At 34.8% G+C, this 26,043-nt stretch overlaps 1 protein-coding gene across 1 annotated transcript in view; it reads right to left on the bottom strand.

Annotated features, from left to right (window-relative positions):
* SCFD1 (sec1 family domain containing 1) overlaps nucleotides 1–26,043 on the bottom strand; it is a 45,521-nt gene that overhangs the window by 9,787 nt on the left and 9,691 nt on the right. Inside the window, exons 8-19 of the mRNA XM_041484118.1 lie at nucleotides 25,700–25,785; nucleotides 23,893–23,992; nucleotides 20,625–20,764; nucleotides 19,498–19,588; nucleotides 19,074–19,147; nucleotides 18,447–18,528; nucleotides 11,549–11,645; nucleotides 8,092–8,162; nucleotides 7,082–7,161; nucleotides 6,470–6,532; nucleotides 5,342–5,417; nucleotides 3,381–3,434 (exon numbers count right to left, since the gene is read on the bottom strand). Of these exons, the coding sequence (XP_041340052.1) occupies nucleotides 3,381–3,434; nucleotides 5,342–5,417; nucleotides 6,470–6,532; nucleotides 7,082–7,161; nucleotides 8,092–8,162; nucleotides 11,549–11,645; nucleotides 18,447–18,528; nucleotides 19,074–19,147; nucleotides 19,498–19,588; nucleotides 20,625–20,764; nucleotides 23,893–23,992; nucleotides 25,700–25,785 (1,014 nt within the window). The remainder of the gene's footprint in view (nucleotides 1–3,380; nucleotides 3,435–5,341; nucleotides 5,418–6,469; nucleotides 6,533–7,081; nucleotides 7,162–8,091; nucleotides 8,163–11,548; nucleotides 11,646–18,446; nucleotides 18,529–19,073; nucleotides 19,148–19,497; nucleotides 19,589–20,624; nucleotides 20,765–23,892; nucleotides 23,993–25,699; nucleotides 25,786–26,043) is intronic.

Below are 26,043 nucleotides of genomic sequence, written 5' to 3'. Positions count from 1 at the left end.
TTTTATATAATTACATAAAATAATTCTCTTATCCTGCAGTTTGGCTTTTAAAAAGAAAATAATTTAGATCTAATTTCCCACTGAATCTCTGTGAAATGCTTTTATATGCTCCACTGGGAATTTCAACTGCTGGAGTCTGCCAGCATTCATGATTTTGCAGCTTCATACCGGAAGGTGGTATAGTGACTCTGGGGTAAAGAGAGAGCTGGGAATGGACAGATATTGATAGACTAAAACTCAGGGGCATTTGAGAAATCTTTACCTGGGATAAAGAGATTCACTTTCTCTGCTTATTAGAGGGAATTACAGATTAATGGCAGAACTAAAAATCAGAGTTATTAAACATATTACAAACATTTACTCCTGAATGCATTACTGCTGTGTTTTTTCACTGCAGTCTTGTGTAAGTAGACACAGACAAAGTGCTAAAGCAACAGAAATGTGATAACCTAGGGATTTTCCATTGTTGCTGTTTAAATACACTATTCCTGCTGAAATCAGTGCTGAGGGTGCAAGGAAAAGAAAGCCTAGTAGATTTTATTTTCTTTAACAAATACCAAGTCTGCCAAGAAAAACAAGTGTATAGCACTTTCCTTACACACAACTGAATGTGTGACGTCCCTAAGCAATTCCAGAAGAAAATAAATACTTCTGAATGTATAAACTTAGTTTTCAATATTTCAAATTAAAATGGAAAAAGACCCATGGGAAATGTCATTGTCAGCCTGTATTTGTTTTTCTGCAGAATCTAACAGGACAAATTTGAATTAGAGTTTTTCTTTGTAATGCATGAAAGGTATATCCTAAAGGTACCTGAAAGGTACCATATCCACTGAAAGGGACAGTATTAACCAAAATACAGTTTCATTAATTTATATCACAAATAAGATCTATCTACTTCTTAAGTCAATACAAATGTATGCACTCTATTGACAGAGGCTAAAACACTTTGTAAAGGTTCACTTTTCAAAGATTTTCCTCACTCAGTAATCAAATAATTTTCTAGAAGACCCTTAGAAGGATCTCCATAACTCTACAGTAAATCATGGTCAATTTCATAGATATGGATTAAAATTTGCATACACTTTTGTTTGTTTTTGAAGATTTAATGTTTTAATCAACCTCTATTTAATGACACCCAAAGAAAGCAACTATGTTTTAGTTTCATGAACAAAATATTCCTTTATTAAAATATGACCTTAAAAGAAATTGCCGAAAATCGTGCTTTTAACAATAAATATTATTATTTAAAATACCCACAAGTAACTGATTACTTTTAAGGTCATCAAGGAATGTTTCTGAATATGTTTTTCAAGAAAAGGTGTAACTATAGTTACACAATCTAGAAAAATTTAGTAAGACACAAGATAGTATTATGGCCCATAATGGTTCCTACTTCCCATATGGTTCCTGCTTCTGAAAAACTTGGAAAGCATGGGTGGCATGGACTTCTTTGTCCTTGCCAGGGAGACAAAAGAAACAGCAGAGACAAGCAACACACAAAGTGATTTACAGACAACCCCACAGAGTTTTGCACAGGATATCATTCTAAATAGGTTTTAAGATTTCAACTGACAATAATATATGTGAATGTTTGTGGTACAACTTGTATGTAGATTTCATATATTTCCTTTATTGTTGCAGTTAATATCTAAAAAATAAATTATTTACATTCATTGTATATAATTGCTTGACTTCTCAATAATCTGCTCTAATTTTGCATTACACCTTTTATCTGTATGTACATTTCATCCACTGATTACTGTGGTTAATAAGATTTCTTGAACTATAAAGGAGACTTTTTCCGTGTTGGAAAAAACTAAAATCTTGAACTTTTTTCCTCTCCCTTTGTGTTTTGCCTGCAGTGCAGTAGTTTTCTATTCTGGGAAATAGAAAAGGATCCCACACATCAGAAGATGAACAGAAGCCACAATGGTGTATTTCCACACATTGACCTTTTCCAGATACAATTTCACTTCTGTTGATAGTACAGCAAGTCTAAACACATTCCACACTGACTCTCTGGCTTGCTTCCTCTGGCTGAAACTTACTCCCAAACTTGCTGTCAGTTTTCCTGCAGGTTAGGAGAATCAGTCTTTAGGGATTGCCTGGTCTCCTATGTCTTGAAAAGTGGGACTCCCTGTTTTGTGCCATGAGTATCAGTCTCTGCCATGGCAGTGGAACAGGAAGCTTCTGACTGACAGATTGGCCCAATCGCTGATTTTTAAAGTGAGAAGATCAATGTTTTCTCCAAATTATCAAAGTGCTGGTAGCTGTTTTCTACCAAGTAAAATGTGAAAAAATCAAGTCAGAAAAAAACCCTCATATGACTTGTAAACTTTTCTCAATCAACTCCTAAACTTGTAGCCTGAGGAAGCTAATGTTTATTTAAAAAAAATGGTTATAATTTTTCACCTTCTTTTAAGTTATCTATAGTTTCAATTGCGGCTTTCTATGGTAAGAGTTCTGGGTGACCTCTGCTGGTTGACTAAATGAAGTTAGCCCTGTACATAATTTCCAAGTCTTTCAAACAGGAACAACAATCCATTAACGCTGGAAACAGTGTTAATTCCTTTCTTGTTAAGAGAAAGCAAATTATCTGCTAAGAATCACTATGAAGTACAGTTTAAGAAAATAAAGGATAACTTGCATGTTGTTAATATTCATATTTTACCATTATTTTTCTCTCTGTACATACAGTTAATACATACATGCAGGTGAAAGTGGACTGAGAAGAACGTTTCGAATCTACTAACCAGGCCTACTATTAGTTTTAAGTTCTAGCAAATGCCTTAACTGTGTAGCTAACACATAAGCAATTCAAAAAATTGTAACATTTAAATTTAAAATATCTGAGTAAATTTTCACAGAAACATGGCAAGAAGAGGAATTTTCTGACAAAAAACACCTCTGCTTGCAAACAGAATGACTGAATCAGTAGTAAAATATTTTCCTCATAGCAAAGTTTATATATGTGGGAAATGTAATCTTCCCTAATACAACTCTCTTGAAATATTTCACTTCTGAAATTGCGCTCTTTAAAAAAAACTAAACACTTTGATGCAAAGAAAATTTCCATTTCAGCTTAATGTAGAAATTTAGGAGCAACAGAAGCTTAGTATAACACCAGTGTAATAGAAGCTCAGAATAGGAAAAATCTAAAAATTATTACTTCCAATGAGACACAGTAAATTGTCATTGTTTAGACCATTTTAATGAAAGAGGCCTTATTAAATAGTTATGAAAATGGTGCTATTCTTGAAATACAGCATGATTGGATTTTTTCTATCATGAAAAAAATTAGCGTTAGCATATTACATATCACAGCCTCAAGATTTCATTTGCTGCACCTCTCTCTGTATGAAGGCAATTGTACTCACAGGGTTTGACTTCATCTCCATAAGATTGTCCAAAATACGTGTGACTGGCAGATTCTGTAAAACATAACATGAAATTGATGGAATGCTGAAAAGCTTATTAAGAACTATTCCCAGGAACATTATTACTGGAAGAGTTTACAGAGCATCTGAAATACTATTTTAAACAGTATTCCTCTTATGCTAAGAAGTGGGTAAAAAAAATCAACCCTGGCAACACATTTTTGGAAGACCTGCAAAGGATTAAACTGAGTTGAAATTCAAGATTACTGTTCTTTATTTAACACAGGATATGTCAGCTGGGACAGAAGACCTGAATATTAAGGAGTTAAACTACTTCAGTTATAATAAACTGAGGGTGAGTTTACATAGTAACAGGATTGGAAATGAATCTTGTTGACAGGATGTATCAGAAGAGGACATTCCAAAGGATGATCTACATATTACACTGGAAAACTGATGTGAATCCTGATGTGAATTACTGAAGGAAAAATAAAAAGTTAGCTTTAATAGAAATACCACAGACCTACATTAGGCTTACAAAAATGAGGAAGAAAGGCTTCTCATCTGGCTACTCTAAAATACCTGGAGAAGAAATTAAAATCCAGAAAGGCACATCCTGAAAACAAAGCAAATTGGCTTTTTGCTCCCTCAGAACGCAAAACATCGCAAGCCATCTTGTACAGAATAATATTAACTCTTTAAAATCACACGTTTAAAGAAATGACAAAATGTTTAATACAAGGAGAGGAGGCATTCTCCTGGAGACTATACTTGTTTTCTGTTACTATAAGTAACAGTTTATCTGAAGAGTTCTCTATAAAATATAACACACATGCAAGGTGCATATTTAAATTTTCCTCTATCACATTTCATGATATACCACTGAGTTGTAACAGCTTATCATCGTAGTCATAGGGAAATTCCTGCAGAATTAACTTCATTAACTGCCCTACAAATCTGAGACCCCAATTTTAAACTCTTCTGCGATAGCAAATATCTTTCATGTATAAATTATGTGTATAAAGGCTGAATAAACAAACAATGATAATGATAAGATTAAGTAGGTCAAAAAGATAAATCTTTAGTTAAGATTTCATTTTATTTAGTTATATGTTATATTTCTCATTTGAATTCTGACTCTTCAACTGAATTATAGTATTATGAATGATCTTTTTTTTTTTCAGAAATTTTGATGTGAAAATACTACAGAATTAAGATTTTAAACCGTAAATAAATATTTATTCATTGCCATCTGACGAAAGTACATATTGGGAAAATAATGTATCCTCTGTAGAGAAGGACGTTTCTGGGAACCACAATTCAACAATCTAACGATGAGTTGTACAACCAGTCTCTTTTTTTTTTTTTTTTGGTTGTTGTTGCTGTTTGTTTTCTTTGGGAGGATGTATATTTACAAGCAAGTTATGCTCAGAAATATTTTACAAAGTTCAGTGAATATGTGAAAGTGGTCCTGTCATTATAAACATATTTGTATTTTCATGGACATTACAAGATTATGGTTGCTGGACATTACACTCGCATGGGAAAAAAGAAATGTTTGAATAGTAAGTAAACAGAGAACTAACACCTTCAGCCTTTTAATCACTCTGAAATAGATTAACTTAATGCATGTAGTTTTAAGTAAAGATACAGATACTTATATTTTTTTGTTTATTTGTTGTTTGAAGGTCTAGTCTACTTTGAGTATTCCAAAGATGTTCTTTTTATGATGCTGAAATCAGTCTTAATTGCTACAAAGAGGTCTTCAAAGAAAATGTGAATTATTTGTTACTTATTTGATACCTGGAAGTTACAAAGTGATAGATCTATCCATAAGCAGAGATTTATGTTTACTTTTTTCACTGTACAATGAATTTTATTAATACGACAAAGGTACTGAAATTTATTTTTCCAAATGTTCACAATACTCATCATAGGCTTAATTGTTTTTTCAAACTTACTTGTTGCTTCAGTACCAAGTTCTTCACTCCTTCCATTACAAACTGTGATCCTGTATTCATAACACGTGAAAACAGACTGAAAAAACAATATAAAGATGATGTATAAGATCTTTTTGGTTTTCATTTGTATTCTTAAGCTTTATACTGACATCCAATTTCCAATGAAGTCAATAGGACCTAAGTACCAAGTAATTCAGTTTCTCATAAAATACATTCTTCGTATCACATTGCAATCAAGTGTATGGGAATACACTTGTAATCTACCAGTTAGATCCTCACCTATCAAAGGGAGCCTTGGATTCTAGTCTTTAATCCACTGGACAGTTTATTTTACAACTTCAGTAACGTAAGGATTGGAGTGCTCCTTTCAAGTGGGTATCCTAATGATCAGGGTTAACAGAGAGGCTGAGCATCTCCAACCAACCAAAGAGTGATTTTCCCAAGTGAAACAGCACCAGAATTCTCTCTAACCATACTGTGCCACAGATTCCTTACAACAGTGACAGGGCATTCCTGAAAGTAAAGCTGGTAATAAGGACTGAAATGCTCTGCAGAATGGAAAGAACCTAGTCCTATATCCTCTATGGGATATATGTAACCTTAGCACAGTCATTTTTTTCTCGCGTCTTGAAATAAATAACTACACCTTTCAACAAGCAGTCAGACAGCCAGTCCAGGACATTCCAGCGTGTTCTTGCACTCCTGACAGTCTCCAAACCCAGGAGAGAAATGATTTTGAATATAAAGGGCTGTTTTTATCTTCTGCCTCAAAGAGCTGGATCTGTGACAGCTATCAATTTGAGCCTTCAGGCTCAAATTGATAGCTGTCACAGATCCAGCTCCTGCTGCTGAATTCCTCCCCTGTGAGATTGCATTTAATGTGCAGGTGCAGAGAGCACTGTATTAAGATAGTTTGTGAATTTAGCCACAGATCCTTTTATTTTCCTCTCTGTGTGTACTATGCACTGTTAAGGGGAGACGAGTGCTTGTATTTATCTGTAACTTAAAAATTTTACAAACAGGGAGATGTTTTGTTCCGGGCCCTGTATAACACTAACCACACTTTCAGCACTACTAAAATAGGATAAAAGAACCCAAAGGCTTACAAAAAATTAACCAAAAGCATACCCCAAAGGTTTAGGTGTAGCGTTTCCATAGCTGGTTGGAGCTGAAGCCATCTTAGTGAAAGCTCTGTGAAAGCAGGGATAGAAATCAAATATTTATCTCAGGCACATACTTCTGTAGAATGTTCTACTCCAGAAATCTGAAAGTGAAAAAACTTCTGCATTTTGAACTCTTTCAGGAAGTAACTATTTATTATATGCATCCCTCTTGCCTACAAATACAATAGAAATAAGATTTTATAGTTAAAAGACAAGTATTTAATTTAAATAACACGTAAAACTACAATAACTGATATCCAGCATGACTCCTTGGTATGAACTAAAAAAAACTTTGGAGTCTGAACTAGCACAACTTTTCAACTAATTCAATAAGTTGTTTCTGTCCTGGATCATTAAGGGCACTACTACACGTCATGTTCTACAGTGCTCTGGCACTACTGGAGCTTACTTTTAAAATAAGATTTGCATGTATTACCATAACAACGACAGTAAAAACTTATACCAAACAAATATTTAAAGATAATTTACAATTTAAGTAACACTTAATTTCTGAACACAATGCTGGGTTCTATATTAACCAGTTAGCCTCATACAGGAGAAAAAAGAAATTACTTACTTCCATTGCTTTATGTAGCTCAAAGGAGCAAGATTACAACCTGCATCCATCAATGCTTTTTTATACTGCTCCAAGTCAATCTGAAATCATAAAGTGGAGAATTATAAAAGGTTGAAGTTACTCTTAACTCCATGTACAAAGACAAGATATCCTTATCTAAATATTAAATAGGCAGTGCAAAGTTATAGTATTGACCCAGGTTCAAAAGTAATTATGAATCTTAACCCCATTTCCTACCAGCTACGGAAATGCAACTTGAAATTAAATTTGCCATGAGCAGATCCCATTAAACTGAACAGTATTTGTGGAATTAAATCCTGTGCACTTTCAGATATGGAACAGCCTTTATACTAGAACCAATAGAATGCTGGTTTCTGTACAATGTCAAAACAGTAAATAATAAACAAAGAGGAGCTAATATACATTAATACAAATACCTTCTATTTGCCTAACCAAACATTTTTCCAGCACTAATGTTTCTACAGTGTCAGAATTTTCCTTGAAATTAATCATCCTAAGTTCAAAAGAAATATGAAGAAATTGTTTTCTGAATTATTCAGATATTGGCAGATGCATTTCTCCTTTATTCACCTGCTAGTCAATTATTCAGATATTGGCAGATGCATTTTTCCTTTATTCACCTGCTAGTCAACTGACTCCATCATTCTTGAATATATGAAGTGAAACCAGTCATATTTTTGTTTTGCTTTACCTACTTCTTTGAGCAGTGGAGAGTAATAGAAAGCATGCTAACATGTGTCTTGCAGTAACGCTGATCTAAATATGTCACAATACAATATTCCTTCTTACTAGTCATTCATATTCTTTGAAACAGCGGCTAAAACTTTGTGAGCAGATTTCCGCAATAAGACAAAATTTATTTAAAGTTTTAGAATTTCCTGGGCATTTCATACTTCCCTTTGCAAAGAAACAGAAAGATCTACTTAGTGCTGAAATGAAAATCCTTTGTGGTAAAATCTGGTGTTGGAAGCTGTAAAGAACATAGGTACCTCTGAAGGTGCCTGAGCTGAGCTTATGTAATAGATGAGAAATAATCGCATTTTGTCTTCAGGAGTTCCTGCTGCAGTAAGAAAGGAAAAAAAAAGAATTATAAGCTACAATTGTAACTATGCTGCTACATTAACTGCTCTTCAGCAGCCATCCATATGTACATGCAGATCTCTAGCTATGACAAGAAATGTTATTGATAACCATGGCCTTCTTCAATGTGTAAAATGGTAGGAAGACATAGAGAAATTTTATTAAGAGTTGTGTTAGATGTGCTCATTCTTTCTGCAAGTTTTACACTTCCCCCTTTAAACACTATTCTTCATATAACATACTAAATAAATTATGTAGAGAAATTATTACTTATTTTATGTGGAGATTGCAAACGTTATCTGGAAGTAGGTCCATGAAAAAGCAGACTAAAGAAAAATCATAGAAGTAGAAGCCACAGCATATTATTTTTTAACCCTACAACTTGTTTACACAGCTCTATAGTTCACAGTACTGAAATACTCAAGGACTGCAAAAGCACTTACACGAACCTCTGGTCAGGAAAAAAACCCCTGAACTTCCAACTTGCCTTCAGAAAGGATTTCACCTCCTAAATCCTCTTTTGTTGGAGAAAAACCATTTCCCATTCTTGGGAAGCATTATTCATATGCAAACAACATTCATCTCTCCATATCAAAAGGTTGATGTAGCCACTACTTAGGACTACAAACTACTACTTCAGATTTTGAACGCCATCTTTTTTATTTTTCTACACGAGAATCACTGTTAGTAAAGACAATAGTTTCAAATGAAGTTTTGATTTCAACAACTTCTCAAAACAAACATTTCAAATTAAAATTCATTATAAAAGCCTGATACTTTCATTACAATATTTTATAAGACTGCACTTTTTTGCACTTGCGGGTAAGAAAATGACTTTTTCCCCTATTTTTCTTTTTCTGTATTGTTTGTTTTGGGTTGTTTTCCCCTACTATGGAATGTGGATTAAGTCAGCAGGAGACCATCCGATCTAATCTGCAACTTTTATTTATAAGTGAGCATATATTTTGTCTGGCAGAAGTTAAGAGTAAGCGCTGTCATAATGAGCATTTATGACTTGGTACAATCTTTTCTGCAAAGCAGGTTTTATTAACTTTACCAAATACCAGTAAGTCAGAAGATCAAGAACTGAAGAAACTTTGTATTATCAAAACCAAAAGCCAGCTTTCAAGGTGGAGATCCACCTGGAATTCACTTGGGTAAAAAAAGCTGTGATGAACAGCGTAAGACTCAGGTCAATTGACTGTCAAATATTCACTACTTTTTCCTAGACTACAATCTGTGACAGCACAGAGAGGCAAACTGCTCAACATTCTGAAGAAAACCTAACTTGGCAAACCTAGAATGGACCAATTTTATATTCAGTTGAAAAACCAACAGGCAGCCCCTAGCTCCCATTTTATCCCTACTCCAGGGTAGGGTAATACCCACTGAAGTGAGGGGCAGCTAATAGTACTGAGTGGTAGATGGGAACATCACAGTAACAAATGGGAGGCTGAAGCCTGCAGCTGTTTAGTGGTCACATCTAAGTGCTTTCACCAAGAGCTCTGCAGATCCCATCATCCACAAGACAAACATCCCCACACATAATGCCAATAAATAACCCACCAGAAGCACAGGAAGACTTGATGCATTATTCCTTAAAAATGTTTTCTGATGGTATTTCTCAGTGAATCACACAACATGAGGCTAGACAGTTTAACAAGACAGCATGCCTGGAAATAATCACTGTGATTTAGCTTAAATCTTTTTCTTACATAAACTTAAACCTAGAGATCGCATATAAAATGCTAACATAATACTGTGAAAACCTGAATACTTAGCTTATGAAGAAAAACTCTAGCTTGTGAATCTAATCTTTCTCGTGTGTAAAACCCAGGAACCTTGCCAATAGGAATGTTGGTAAGATACATTAGGCTTGGAAAACAATTTGCTCTACACTAAACTCTAAAAAGGCATAGAAAATGTGGATTCAGATAAAAAGTAATTGATCCAGTAGGACATACAAGCTGTTTTAATATCTAAGTTTATGCAAACATAAAAGCTGAAATCAAAACAGTACGTGAAATATTAATTCTGAACATGGAAAAGGACTAGTTGGTATTGATGCTTAATGAAAGTACAGATTATATATATTCTTATTAGCATCAAATAAAAAATAAATGTATGTACTGAATTACAGATTGATGCCTGACATTAGATTTTCTGAAAGTTCATTAGTTTCTAGACTTGACCTATTATGAGATCTTTAAAATTTTAGCTCAGATTCCTACCAACTGTGCACTATTTCTCCTACTGCCTTTTGATTATATAGCACAGATACTATTAAAAGATTTCTGCAGAAAGTCAACAGGATGTATATATACTCTTTTTATAAATATGAATCATAAAAACTCCAAGCAGGCATTAAGCTCAGTATGTAGCTGTAAGACTACACACATAATCATGCAGTAACAAAACATTTTCTTAAAGAGCACACTGGAAAAAGAGCAGGAACCCTGGATCTCTAAATGCTTGAGGTTTGCCAACATAATTGCCAGTATGCAGACAAGTCAGAGATCATGATTTAAGTTTTACAATTTTGCTCTGCACATTATTTTCTTCCAGCCAACTGGTATCAGATCATACTGAAATCTGTCAGAGGGTTTTGACACACGTCAGGCTGTGACAGATTGAAAGAAGAATTGATGCTGGAATAGTACAAAAAGCTGAGAAGTCATTTTGGTCAGCCTTTCAGAGAAACACCCCCAGTGACTCCTGCTAATAGAGAACCTGAGCACTCCTGGTGTGAAATGCTGTGATATGTACGACCCATATCTGACACAGAAGCTGGGATGCATTGCTTGTGCTCTTACATGATGAAAACAGACATGGCACAGCTGAATCAACACATGCAAAGCTTCAGGTGAGTCCCAGTGAACTGGCCAATTCACATCTTGTGTCCCTTCTCTCCACTTGTCCCATTCATCTCTTTCCTCACGCAAGTAAGAGCTACCTACATTACAGTCCCTCGATCTGATCAAATTCTACGGTGTTTTCATTGTGTTTGTGAGGTATATATATGTTATACAACGTGCAGGAGGATTTTAAAGAATTACTATTGTTCATACCGCAGAATGCCATGCTATACTACTGAATACTGGAAAAGCACAAAAAATAAAATATATTGACCTTCAAAAATAAGGGGTTAGGATAGGATTTTAGTAGAGCTGCAGAAGTAGATAATATTTTGGATATTACTCAACTGAAGCATTAAACTCTCTAGACTGCTACTGAAGATCAATCAAAAGCTGTTTTCTTTACAAATCTTGCACAGGTTGCTCTTTACTAACCCTGAAATCCAAGCAGGAATAGATTTATTGTACAGCTTAACAAATTTTATACCAAGTTCAGATTTAAAGTACTCACCATCTGGGTCAGAAATCATGTCCAGAAGAGATTTGTCCAGAGTGGATTTGCTCATTATTTTTTCCTCATATTCAAAATACACATCCAGCTTTCGACTCTGTTTAAGAGTAAATGTTGGGGTTAACATCTTAAAATTGTGAAAGAATATTTATTTTCTCTTTCAAGAGGTATGTAGTTTAAGTTATAAATACAGTTTTAAAAATTTTATTTTTAAATGAATTATCAGTAAAAGTAACTAATGCTTGCATTATAATATGCTTTTATTAACTCTCGGGAAGTTGATGTGCATTTAATTATCATACTAAAAGTGAAAAAGCAAGTTAAGCAAGGGGTGTCTGCTGTGAATATTGAACTGGAAGAGAAGCTTTGTTTTCAACTATGGCTTTGCCACAGCTGAAAACTACATGCCATCATACACATTGCTATGTTGCAAAAGGAAAAAATAATGAAGTGAATATTATGTCAAATTTATTCTGAACCTCCAGGCTCTCAGACCACGAGACAATTATTCATTGCAGATAAATATGGGAAATTCCTTTATACATTAAGGCATCATCCTGAAGAAACGTTTGCAACTGCCAGCTTGGGCTGGTACGGAAATACTACCTCAGATCAAAGGCTTGCCGTAATTCACTCACACCAAAGATGGACAAGTTTATAGTTAGATTATCTTGTTAACACTGGAAAAGAAGTCTCTCATTATACAATGACACATCTAGATGTTGTGAAAATCCTTTTTAGGGAGGATGGCACAGGGACTATACAAAATTATTGAGCAAAGGCTTTATGGAAGACATCACACGGCCATGCAAGTAATGACTGCATTGCAGCACATCTGCACAAACAGACAAACTTTGCACTTACTGATCGTGATCTTACAAGCTAAAAATAGAAAAATGCACTGCAGAACTTAGTTTAAAATGTTCCATTACAATGCAGATCATTATGTGTGTTTGAACATTAAAATGTAGCATCACAACCAATGCTACAGCTACTCAGCTTACAAAACCTTAGTATCTGGTAACTAACTAAATCCTGATGTTTGAACACATTCAGCCATGTACTGGCTCCAACAGGAGACTGGCAGAGTGGATCTCCATCTCGCTGCTTTGGAAGTGTGTCAGGTCCACATCATTGCTGCTGTGAGACTGAAATGATATTGCCAGAATGAGCAAGTCACCTTGCTTTTCTTGGGTTAAATGTGAAATTTTGCCTGGTAATGCCAAAGCATTTAAAATTGCTATGGCATATTTTATTCAGCGCAGTAGTAGTTGTAATGACAGTACATAAAAACTTTAAAAGTCTGGTTTTCAGGTATTCTGAATACTACTAAAATTATTCTTGAGATCACAAATAAAAAAATTAATTTCAAAAAAGTTATTTTATGACCTCTCCAAAAAAAAAAAGAAAAAGTACTTCTCTAGCGTAAGACTATCAGGGTCTTTCACCTTCTGAGCACTGTAAGTTCCTCAAAAAAAGAGCTAGAGAACAGATAGCAAAGTAAAAAAGATATGAATTACAAGAATATTTTTATATTAAAAGCATATGGTGATTAGCTTATTATGCAGGTAGCTATACAATGCTTCCATTTCTCAGTCACCACTTACTGAACTCCTTGAGAAAAGCAGTTACTTGCAAAGGAACAACTTAATTTAAAGCTTTTGTGGATGCTTGCAATTATAGCTTATAAAGTAAATTACCATGAAGAGCACTCAGACATGACCCCCTGCTACTTTTAGGGGCAGAAGAATGTCTTCTGTTGATTGTTATAGTGACTATGACTACACAGAAGGTGCATGAAATGACAAAAAAAAATATCTAGAGCTTTTTTCAAGCTATATTTACCTTGAGCTAATATTAAAAGAGTAATATGAAGTCTGAATAGAATTGAGCTACCAGCCTTTTTCCAAGACCTTACATCACATGCAATTTGGTATCTGGTAAACCATGTGAGACCTCAGTTCTACAGTGCCTTGGAGATTTTCTGTCTTACAGTCTCCTTAAGTCTCTCTATACATATGAAGCAATTGCAAAGAAACTAGTAAAAATTTTAAAGTATTTCCATTACATTCGCTTGCTTTTTATGTTTTATCGACATTAGTATCTTGTTATGTGAGGTGAAACTCAATGTTTTTAAGTTTCAAATATTTTTCCTGACAAAAGGCATCCAATAAAAAAGGGATTGTCTTGAAATGTGGAAACTTGATCTTATAAAGTTAAATATATTACTGTTGAATTTGGCAAAGCCCATATTATCTTAGCTGGTGATCTGTTTACAAGGAATTTATTGAGATGGCATGTAAAAATGTACAACATAAAAAGATTCACTGATTCTCTGTATTTGTTTACAGATCAACTTCTAAATAAAATTTTGTAATTCAAACATCAATTACTTTCAATTTTAAGAACAGATTGAAAATTGTTAACTTACTTGGAGCACAGGCTAGGTAAAATTCTTCTCAGCCATGTGCAACTTTATGACTGTTTGACTATGGCTGCTGAACAAAACAGATTACCAGCACCAAAGAAAATTCACTGGTTGCATACATGCTCTGTACTTTGAGCCTAAATGGAAACATTAATGAAACAAACTGAAAATCCCAAAACTTCAGGTCCACATTTTTTTTTCAAGAGACTGTCTGGTTGTTGGTGGTTTTTTTTTTTTTTTTCCTATCCACAATAGGGACATCAGATGTAAGCAGCAAGCAGCAATGTAAAACTTTTGAGACTCTGTCTGATGTGACAAACTAAAGAGATGGATCAATAGGGTAAGTCTATTCAGCTGCTTCTTCACTAGATAACTAATGAAAGTTACTAACAAAGTTCTAATTAGGGCAATATTTTTCTTGTACTGGTTTGCTAGGAATTAGGTGGACACTTAATCAAATTTCATACGGGTTACTGAATAGCCTTAAACACTACTATTTACCTTTTGATAGATATCCCAGACATGCCACATCAATGAGACAGTTACTTCTCGAAAAGCCAACTTGTCTAAGAGGTGCTGATAAGAAGCAGATGTCCCATTTAATTTAAATAAGTGCAATTTTGCTCACTCAGTGGCAAACTCACAGACATGCCAAGAGGAAAAGCTGGGGAATAGGAGCTAAACAATCCTGTAGATTCAATAAAAAACACAGCAAAGAATATGTTCTTATGGGTGCCAAACTGGCAAGCAATGGGAAGAAAATCAATAATAAAATAAAGATGCAATTACATTTACATTTATTCCTTTTCTGCCTCCTGCTCTTGACTTTCTACTATGACATCTTGTTCCACACCAATCTCATTCAAGTGACCTTTCTGGCTGCCCTTTCAGGAACAGGATTCTATATTGCAGTTAAAGTGCCACACTTCAGCTTGCTTTAAAAAAAAAAATATTTGTGAAAGCTTTCAACTTATCTTTAGAAATAGGCTGTTCATAAGCCAAAACTTATTTTAGAGAAAATTACTGAAGTGCATGGGAAATTCTGCTTGAGCACTGTACTCCAAAATGAACACAAAATTCCTTCTTTTCAAAGTAAGTAAGTGGAAGCAGGACCCATTAAATCTCTTAAAGGGTAATTTTTATAAAGACCTGCTGGAAGCGCTTCTATCCTCTCTACACTACAAAAGTTTTTAATTTTAGAGAGAGAGAATATGCAGGAGAGAGTAGACATTTTCTAAGAAACTGTCTGAGGTCTTTTTCAAAGATGCTGACAGAGAACAACCAGAAATAACTGCCTCCAGAACGAGGGAGGCTGGTCAGGTAATTATAGTGTGCTGCTAGGGAGAGGAAGAGAAACTCTGGAACAAGGCTGGGAGCGGCAAACACAGTCAACTCCTTTTCACTGAACTGCACAGAATGATAATTGGAAGGTCACTGTAACTGAACTTAGAAAAAAATCTGTTGTTACTAGAAGGTTCATGAATTATCAGTTCTGAACTAGAGAAAAACTGCCTGGTCCACTATGACACACATATTTCACAAACACATACCATTTCACATGTAAGAACAAAATGTAACCTTATTTAAAACAGAGTACTTAAAAGAATGGAACTCCTTTAAACATATGAATTTGAAAACTTGAAAGACTACATTCAATTAAGGGGATCCCAATTAAGAGATCATTCAGTGTCAGACAAGATCAAGCAGAAGTAGAGATACATAATAAAACTATGTAAAATTAAAAAAAAACAAAACACTAAACCAAAGAAATACAAGTAATTTAAAACAGTCAACAATACATACAAAAATCTGCCACTTAAATTCACATCTGTAGAATTCTAGCAAGACATTATCTAATCTACCCCCCCAGCTGTCATTTTAGAAAAGTGTATGTGTGCATCTTTTTATATTCATGATTTAACATATATCAGTAACTCTATTCATATTAGAATGACATGCAAAGATAAGCGTGACTTGAAACTTTAAAGCAGCTAGATAGGTAAATGTAGCTCTAAATCTGTTATCTGTTGGGTCCAGACCTTCAGTCACCAGCTTCAGCAGAGGAAAAACCAATAAATGCAAAACAAGGATGCATTTGTTCTAAGCACTGACAGTAAATACTTGATGGTTCACTTCACGAAAAAGTGATGCATACTTTCCATTATTTCACTAAAAACTTAAGCCAAAAAACTGCCAGGACCCGTAAGCATGTGATTAATTCCTGGTTTCCTCTTGCTGTGTCTTAGAAAATGATCCAAGAGAATGTGGAAAGCAGCTGTAAACTGAACATTAAAGTATAACCACAAGAAAAATTAAATTCACTTAATATATCCAAAGCAGGTCACGTTGCATTCTTTGCATAGAACCTTATATATATAGTGAAAAAAATGCTTAAATAATTAATACAGTTAAACCCCATAATGGATAATGCAAATAGTCTATTTCAAAGTATGAATGCACTTCCTGATTATTTTAGAAGTGAAAATATAGTAATCTGAAGAAGAGCATGGCTCCTCACTAGCTCCTCAAGACTTCAGCACTTGCAAAAAAAGCCAGTCTCATCCTAATCTGGTTACATTATGTAACTTTGCATAAAACCTATTAACCACATAGTCCATGTCTAATCAAAATATCTTTTAGAAGTACTGAATGAGACACTGCCCTTTTTGAGAGTACTTTTGAGGAATCCACCAGGTAACATAATGTCCTCCACACTAAAATTCCATAGCTCAAGACTGAAAGATACTTTTTCTAACACTGGAGGGTGAAAAGACAGGAGAAAATGGTCAGGAGAAAGCAGTTGGAATAAACTTTACTTTGATTCAGTTAAAAGGCTTTACCACAGGCAAATTTCAATAGAAAAAAAGAATTAGTTTGCATTAGTTTATGACAGTGTCCTAAATATCTGAAGATGAAGTGATGCTTTCTAAATCAAAATAAAAGATGACAGAGATGTACATATCAATATATTGAAGAAACGGCATGGCCAATGTCTCACAATTTTCTTTGACATTTATACAATAAGAAGGTAAAGAGCATGAGCACTTTGCAGTACCAGAATTAAGAATCATGGAGGAATGGACCACCACTCCTAGGACACTCCCTAATAGCAGGCTCCCTATCAGAGCAGCAAGCCAAGGGCTGGCTGAGTGCCCAGATAAAGCAAGTCCTTCACCTCTAGGTAATCAAGTGTGTGGCTATCATTTAATGCATCTGACTCCAGCTCATTTCCAATAGGATACTGGAAAGCCAAACTGATGTTACTGCCATTCTACATCTTGTTCTAAAACTTGTTTTCCAACCAACAAATCATATATGGAATACTATTGGTCTAGGCCTGCCATTATCATGCCAGTATCTTTCCTGAAAAAGTGAATTTACAGTCAAGGTATCAAAATATTAATATTGTTGGCTTCAATTTTTTTTCAGTGGTATTAAAGTACTGCTTTTAAATTGTCAGATATGAAAATTGACATACCTAACAGTGTAGAAGCCCATATACTACTAGCCTTACAGTAATGAGCTAAGCACAGACACTTACCTCTTTTCCAACTTTGTAAATATGTAAAATGAATTTATTAATTTAATTGCAGAATTAATCCTTTGTTCATATGGAGTACTAAAAAAAATTCAGTAGCAATAACTGAAGACAGATCTTCCATTCTTTACAAATGTTAAAGCTACTTTCAAAACACATTGCCTTCCAAGAATTTTAAGTAGCTTGGGGTAAAACTCTCTAATTACTGATTTTCAGTGAGACTTGGTATTTGAAACACCTTCCAAAACTAAAAAGAATTTCAGTGTTTCTGAAAGCCTCATCTACAATTTGTGTTTTCATGCTGTGAAAACAAATCCATTTTCCAAGTTATCCTACCAGTAACCAGGGCCTTCACTTGACAACAATCCCTCTGCAAGATCTCTGACAAAAGCAGCAGACTTAAAACAGGAAAGACAAACCCCATTGTGAAGTTCTTAAATTATGCACAAGACATCTAACACAGACCCTGCCGGAAAGACTGCTTCAGTAACTTGCATCATTATTGCCACATCTCTGGGTATGAGTTTTGTTGGTGAGCAGTCAACAGTGCCCTTCTGACAAACACATGCAGAACAGAAGATTGCTTAGACTGAAGTCATGAATTGCCACGATACATCTCTAAAATAAAACAGGTCCATCATAAACTTATTTTTTTAAAGACTTCAACCCACAATAACAGTTGTGGCCACAATTAAAAAATGAGAATATACTAGCAAATTCTGACAAGAAAAGAACTGGTGTTCTTTACTTTCCATACAGAGGCATTCAAAATTCATTCTCTCTCACCCTTCAACACTGAGTAATGCTACACAGTGAATTCTGAAAAGCAGCATCATTGAGAAGGCTCACTTTCTTATCTTCACTGCCTCAAATATATTTTTTAGGTTAAAGAGTATTACTAACAGAAAACCCAAGTTAGAGAGCAATTGTACCTTTATGTGCTCCAAAACGGCTGTTGCAACATTTGTATGAAGATCAATGAGCCTCTTCTTTTCCAGAAGTTCTGGAAGAGAGCTGAAGAGATTAAATACAAACTAACCTGCTGATTTGCACTGTTAGTTGAATTGTGCACTGTATACAGTAGGCATTGAAACATTTACAGAATTATACAACAGTCTGGGTTGGAAAGGACCTTAAAAGGCTATTAAAATCTAAAATTACAGAAGAGGGTTGGAACTAAAAATGACAATATAGATGTAATGATTCTCATAACCATACCTGAAGAAGAGGATTTCACTAATTTTTTTTATGAAGGAATGCAGAGGTTGGGGATTTTGATGGAACAGTGCAAGCAAACCTATGATGCACTTAGATTACTTGTCTTTGTTGAGGAAAGACTCCCGAGACAAACACATTGTGGAAGTTACATATGAAAGCACTGGTTTAGGACACTGCATTTAACTTTATCAGAATTATAAAGCATTTAAACTATAGTATAGAGCTGAACAGCCTGCATTTAAAGATATTTGTTTCAAAGAATACTAAAAGTACAATAACAAAATAAATTAGAAATGGTTCACAGATAATTAAACAACAATAATGCATTATTGACTACTTACCTGACAGCTGAAGTTAGCTTAGCTGTATTATCTGAAAGCATACTTATTGCTCCTTCGTCCTCCCCTTCAATGCCCTGGGTTTTGAGGAAGGGTTTGAAAAGAGGAATAAAAATAGTCATAATAAATACAAATATCACACATGCAGATAAAGCCAGTACATTTAGAATCTATTTTCTCATAATGGTATTAAGTCTGAATTGTGTTTTTCAGTTAGTATGGAAATTATATAATTGCAACACCAATGAACAAGAAATTGAAACTTCTCAGGAAATATGGTACTTCTACACCTACTTTTAAAATCATATAATGCCTAAAATTTAGCATGCAATGAAAATTTTTGTCCATGGGATAACAAGCGTGGGCTAGGCATCTCTACAAGCCCTATTATGCATTACATAAAACACATACAGGTGATAAAACTTACCATGATACTTTTAAGTCTTTTGACTTCATCTTCTTGGGCTCTGTAAGATTCCAGTTCTTGCTGAACAGACTCGGCCACCTCTGGAAAAGGACTAATGCAATAGTCTGCATTAAGCTCAGTTAAATCAACAAACTGAAATACTAGAACCAGACAATAAAAACCTTTTTGGAAATAACAATACACAAATCATGCAGCAGAATCAAATCACTGAAAATAATGACATCTTGACATAATGTAGGTTTACTTTAACTTTCTTGCTGAAGGTTTACTTAAACTTTCTAAGACGTATTCACTGCTCTCAAGAATCTTAGGTAATTTTGATAAGAACAATTTTGAACTCTGTAACAAAAAGCTAACAGACAATTATCATGGACAATGAATACTGGCAATGATAATTCCTTATGTGGTGGCTTGATCCTGGTTGCATGCCAGGTGCTCACCAAGTGACTCCATCACTTCTCTCCTCAGCAAGACAGGGGAGAACCCCCGAAGTCATGGGTCAAGATACAGGTGGTTGAAAAAAAGGAAGCTTATGTGTGAAAGCAAAGGAAAATGACAGGTTTTATTCTCTACTTCCCACCAACAGATGATGTCTGGCCATTTCCCAGGAAGTGGGGCTTCAGTAGGCACAGCAGTTGCTCCAGAAAAAAAACATTTAAAAGAAATCCCATTGAACACTGCACACTTCTCCTTTCTCTTAGCTTTTATTGCTGAACAGTGGAATGGAATGGTACAGTATGGTATGGAAAGGTATGGGATATCTCTTTGGTCAGTTTGGGTGAGCTGTCCTGGTTATGCCCTTTCCCAAGATCTTGCCCACTGTCAGCCTGCTGGTGAGGGGGAATGCTGGGGAGACAGGGCTGATGCTGTGGGAGCACTGCCCAGCAGCAGCCAAAACAATGGTTTGTTATCAGCACCCTTCCAGCTACCAGTGCAAAGCACAGCACTGTGAGGGCAGCTGTGGGGAAATGAACTTCATCTCAGCCAGACCAAATACACCTTAAAAAAAAAGGCCCCAAAGCTAGAAAGTATTTTCAAATAAGCTTAAAACAGAACTGCCATATATGAAGAATACTTAGAATTTATACTGACTAAATTAATATAAACTGTGTACCTTTATGGCTTACCTGCCCTTATGCTTTTGCCAGAATTTATCAGATGCAGTTAAATCGTAGGACTTCTTATTTTTTTTCTTAGGTCTAGCACCTGCTGGAGTACTTTCTGTTCCTGCTGATTCTTCCAAGTTAACTCTATTCAAATGGAAATCCTAAAATAAAGAAAAAAATCTTATGTAAATATTTGACAGTTTAATTGTTTATTCAGTCTTTTATACTCAAAAAATAATTTAGAGAATATTCTCTAAAAAATACTAACACAGCTATTTATTAGAACTTCGTAAGAAGGCAGGAAACAGTTTACTAGTTAACTAGATAATAACAGCAATATAAGGACTCCACAATTACTCACAGTTACTGAACTGTAATCATTTCAACACTAAACACGCAATGAATGTTTGCCTTGTTATGCAAAGACATTTGATTATCTCATATGCAAGCACTCTTCTGACACTGAACTTTGCACAGTTTCCTGCAAGAAAATGAGTTATCTAGCAAGGACTGCGCTGCAGTAACTCCCCAAAACTTTGAAGTAGAAAAGCTTCTTTGTTGCAGACAAAAAATGTTTCTCAGTCTGTTCACTTACATAACTACAACATATATATCAAAGTTGCCAAGAAGCTGATGACAACAGCAACAGCATTATTCACTATGAGGACTACTCAGCCACACCCTCACAGTTCTTTCCCTAATTTTTTGAGCACTAGTAAAATAGTGAATGCATGATAAAGCAAAACTTTACAACAAAGCTGCTATTTTTCTATATAGTTTTTCTTCTTCCACAGATGCATGAATATAGAAACTACATTGCTTTGCTAGAGGACACAATTATGCTCATGTCACCAACTGCTCCCTCCTTCTAGTTCTTTCCCCCACTGCCAAAGACTGCCCTGTATTTTCTGCAGCTTACCTATTCTCTCTGGTTTTCAACAAAGAGCATTCAACAAGTATTCCACTTGCTGACTTTGTCCTAGTGCTTTTCAAGGACATTTAAAACTTCAAAGGTGCTCTTTGCTTGACAAATAATGATAGAGTGAAATCTTCAACTACACAGAAACTGTTATGAACCTTTTAGAATAGATATTTTCTCCCAGAAATAAAACATCACTTTATTATTTTCATTAAAGTATACAGAAATGGATCACTGTGAGTGAAACTGTGAAATAAAGTTTTAAAACATTTCTAGTTATCCCTTGGCAGGGACTTAGATACTTCAAATGATCCATGCCAGAATAGAAACAGAAACAAGTAGCTACTCAAAGGAAGCACATGCATTTGATGAACACAAACCCCATCTTACAAGAGGTGTTTAATGTTTTAGGAGAAAAATAGTACAGTTCAAGTATACATATTTGATAAAACCTTGAAGAGAAAAAAAATTAATTTGACTGCATTTTTAGCTGTAGTTTTTAATGGAGATCTGTTTTGGAGCATTTTAACTCACCAGTGACCTGCGTTTTCAAGTTAGTTTTGGCATTTGCAAGTTTTTCTAAAATAATTCTTATTAATTAGTGTTCTTCCTTTCAACTCCCCATTTTGTCCTTATAAGGATTTCTAACCATGCCTCTCATTTTTCTGTATCCACTGATGAAAGGTTTTTTATTCATAAATAGAAATCCCTTCATGTAAGCATGTTTATGTGTAAAAACAGCATGGTTATAATCTCAATGGATGCAGCACTTAACTTTGTGCCTGGGTAGTTCAACACTGCACAGCATTCCTGGATTATTGTAACTGAGACCTTAAACAAAACCCTTTAAGTATAGCTTACATAATCAACATCTTGGTAACAATTTAATGGTTACAATTTATGGCATCTTAAAAGACTAAAGCAGTTATTTCATGAAATATTATGCTCAGTATGTGAAGAGCAAGCCTGCATTTAGGGTGAATAACTTGACTAGTTTTGAAATTAAACTTTTGCCCCTGTTATGGAACCACAGAACACTTGGTTACAATTTCACGAAAAAAATTCCTAATCTGTGCAGTTTTAAGATGCAACATTTAACAGGTTGGTCCAGAAAAACTACAGAAGCCTGATGCAGTAGATATCCAATATCTTTGAGTAAGTCTTCCAGTGTTATTCTAATACCCCAGCAGATTTGTAGCACTAGTTGTCCTCAGCTTCCAGTACATCTTTGATCACTCTGCATCTTGATGAACTGAAGTCCTAGCCCAACTCATGCTTGAGGCTACCCAATATTACTTTAAAAAGTAACCTGTAGAAACTCACTACTTCTACCTGCAAGTCCCTAGCCAGTTCAACACCGGAGAAAACTTGGCGCAAACTGTGTTTTTTTCAGATATGCCTTTCCTAAAGAAACTAAGCCAAAAATTGTTATTTGCAGAAAGCACCCTTAAGTTTAAGAGGATAGGACTTGTGATAGCAAATTAATTACATAAAATAAAATTTGTAAGTGCCCTAAAACATTACATTAGTGCTGAAATTTTTAATCGTATTAACACAAGTTTCTGGACACTATGGATGACTATACAGCTCACCATCAACTTTGTATATCAACATATGTGCATGTGCATATTTAATGTATGTCTCTAACAGTCCCAATAATAAATCCAAAATAATTCTCAAAGTTAGATATTTAAATTTCACAAATAACTCTCAGCACATAAAAAGCCTCCAGATACTAACTACTTTTACTTTTTTTTAATAATTATTTACTCCACACCTATACAAAAAATGCACAAATCTGAGGTAAACAGAATGAGCTATCATTCATGTACATTTCTACTACTGGTTTTATAAAATAAACTTGAGGAAATAAAGGCAGCTTAAGGTTACCTAAATTTAAAAAAAAAATTAAAAAAAATCTGTTTTAGATTCCTTACAGTAGGACTGTATACCATCTGCACTGAACACCTACACCACCTTGTGGAGAAAACCAGGAAAAAGTATTTTTAAAAGTTCAAACTAAAACCAAAACTGGTTTAAAAACACATAAAAAGCATTTCTTTTTCAAAACTGAATTGCACTTAATGGAGTCTGGATATTACATAACATACAGATCATGAGCTACTGAAGAAAAAGCCAGGATTGCTGAATTAGCGATCTTCTGATGATACCAAGATTTCAACTTTTTAAATATGTTAGAAATTATTGCTAAATAAACCTTCTAGAGAAAATCTTCCAAGTTGTTCTTTATTAAAACAATTTCCAAATAAAACAGACAAAACAGATTTTGGATTGAGAATCTGATAATAAGTTTTAACAACTAACTGAGTGAAAAAATAGTTTTGGTAGCAAAATCAGATTTATCCTTACCAGAACATCATGCACTAAAGCTTGGTATGTCCAAGTATGATGTAGAGGAGTTGCTAAATCTATGTTTCTGTCAACAAGGACTAATAAGGGCCTTTGGAAGCTGAAAAGATGACACTGTGTTAGTAATTCTTTAAACATGGTTAAAGCACCCCAGTAACATCCTGAGTGATATCAGCTACTTTATATATCTATTTCAAGATAAAAGCAAAACTGCTTGCTGCTGAGCTCCTCCAGCCTTCCTGAAAATGATCACTATGATAAATTCCATGAATCAAATTGTAGTAATGATAAAAAGATTATTTTATACTAAGTGAAATGACCAATATATATTGAGCAGAAGTCGAAACACTGAACAGCAATTAACTTTTTAGATATTAACTAATGCATCTTTGTGTGGATACACATTTGACTTCCAAAAAACTGTTTCAGTGGGTAATATCTGACCTTAATCCCCATTATGATCCTCAAATATAAAATCTCACATCCAAGGGTTTCTAATTTTGTTTTTCTCTTTGTTTGTATATAAAGTCCATACCAAAAATAAATTACGAACTTCTGAGATACACTGTGGTAATTCCATCAATATCCAATTTTGTGGTAAAAAATGCTCTCATGCCTAAACATCTTGGGCTACGGCAACGTGAAAAATTTACAGTGAAGATAGGAAGACTGTGAGCTGACAGAACATTATAACAATCATTGCTCTTAAGCACATTATCCCTACAAACATGAAGTTGAGGTGCCTTTGAACAAAGAAAAAGCATTTAAATTCCATGCTCTGGATTTCCTTGCAGTATGTATATTCATTTAAATATATAATCTCAAGAGCCTTAGTCACCTGATTCTGAAAAACTAAACTAAACATCTGAAGCCATTCAACTGGTTAAAGTTTCCTATGCTTCCTTTACCTTGCATTTTAATTTTGAGTGCAATGATGCTATACTATCAGGAAAACAAGTCACGCCTCTGAAGGAAAAGCAGTGCTTACAATCCAGTTCCCATGAAAATGAAGAAACACAACTATTCTCTCTCCTTTCAAGCTCATTCCTTTTGCCAACGTTGATGTTTTTGGGCCTTTATCCAAGCTCTGATTTTAATTTTAGATAAAAGTATGATGACTGTTTTATACCCAGTTAGCAGATTTAAGTTTCCTTCAGCTACGGTCTTGCCAATACAACTCCTCCTTTCCATGTGCAGTACAAGCTCTCATAACACACCTTCCTAAGGCAGCCTATGGAGTATTCAGCTAACTGGGGGCAACAGTGTACAGGGTGCTACCGAGAACCCATTATCAGATGCTCACAAGCATCCACAAAAGATTCAAATGGTCATGACTTAAGAGACCTTAATTATCCAGGTGGTAGTCCACAAGCACTGTCCTCTGATCAAGACAGGGATCAGCTGGAAAACACTTGCTTTTGATATAACTAAACTGGTAGCAGTGTTCACAAGCAAGAAGATGGGTATGTCTTTCTTTTTAAGGACTTCAGAGCTATGCTCAGACATCCAACTGCATTTCATAGCCCTGTAAACAGAGTGTATTTGCGGAAGTTTGGCTCTTGCTGGGTTTAGAGGCTGAACAAAATTAACTGGTTCATAATTTCTGACTTACTGTCCTAGGACCATGCTCTTAATAGTTATAGAGGTTTTTAAATGGGTTATGCTGTGGGATTGAAAAACTCCCTTGAAAGTATGTAAACTCTTTTCATATAGAATTTGAACCCAATTCTTGTAAATACAGCTTTCAGTACAGTGGTGACTTACCCAGACAACTGAAAGACGAAAAATAAAATGACTAACACAATACCTGAATTGGCCAGCTCCAAGTGTATCACCTGTAAAAAGACTGTTTCTGGCATCTCTTAGATTCTCCCTGAGCTTCTTATCCAGTTTCTGAGGATGGGAAAAAGAAAACCACTTTTAACAAGCCAATGGTTTCCTAACCTCTTTACACCATCAACATTAAAAGATTTATTGTGCTGTTTTTGTAGCTTAAAAAGTCTTAAATGCAGGAAGACTAGGTCCAGTGTACACGGGAGATAAATAAATCTTACATCTATTTTGTCTCTCTAGCATTTATATCTGTGTCCAGGACTACACTGAATGTTTCCTTTATGTCTACTTATTGCGTCCCAGACAATTAGCACCCAT

The sequence above is a fragment of the Pyrgilauda ruficollis genome, unplaced genomic scaffold (assembly GCF_017590135.1).
Source record: "Pyrgilauda ruficollis isolate IOZ18807 unplaced genomic scaffold, ASM1759013v1 scaffold63, whole genome shotgun sequence".
NCBI classification, from domain to species: Eukaryota; Metazoa; Chordata; class Aves; order Passeriformes; family Passeridae; genus Pyrgilauda; species Pyrgilauda ruficollis.
Note: the sequence above shows the minus strand (reverse complement) of the source record. Positions and strands in the feature narration are given on the sequence as shown.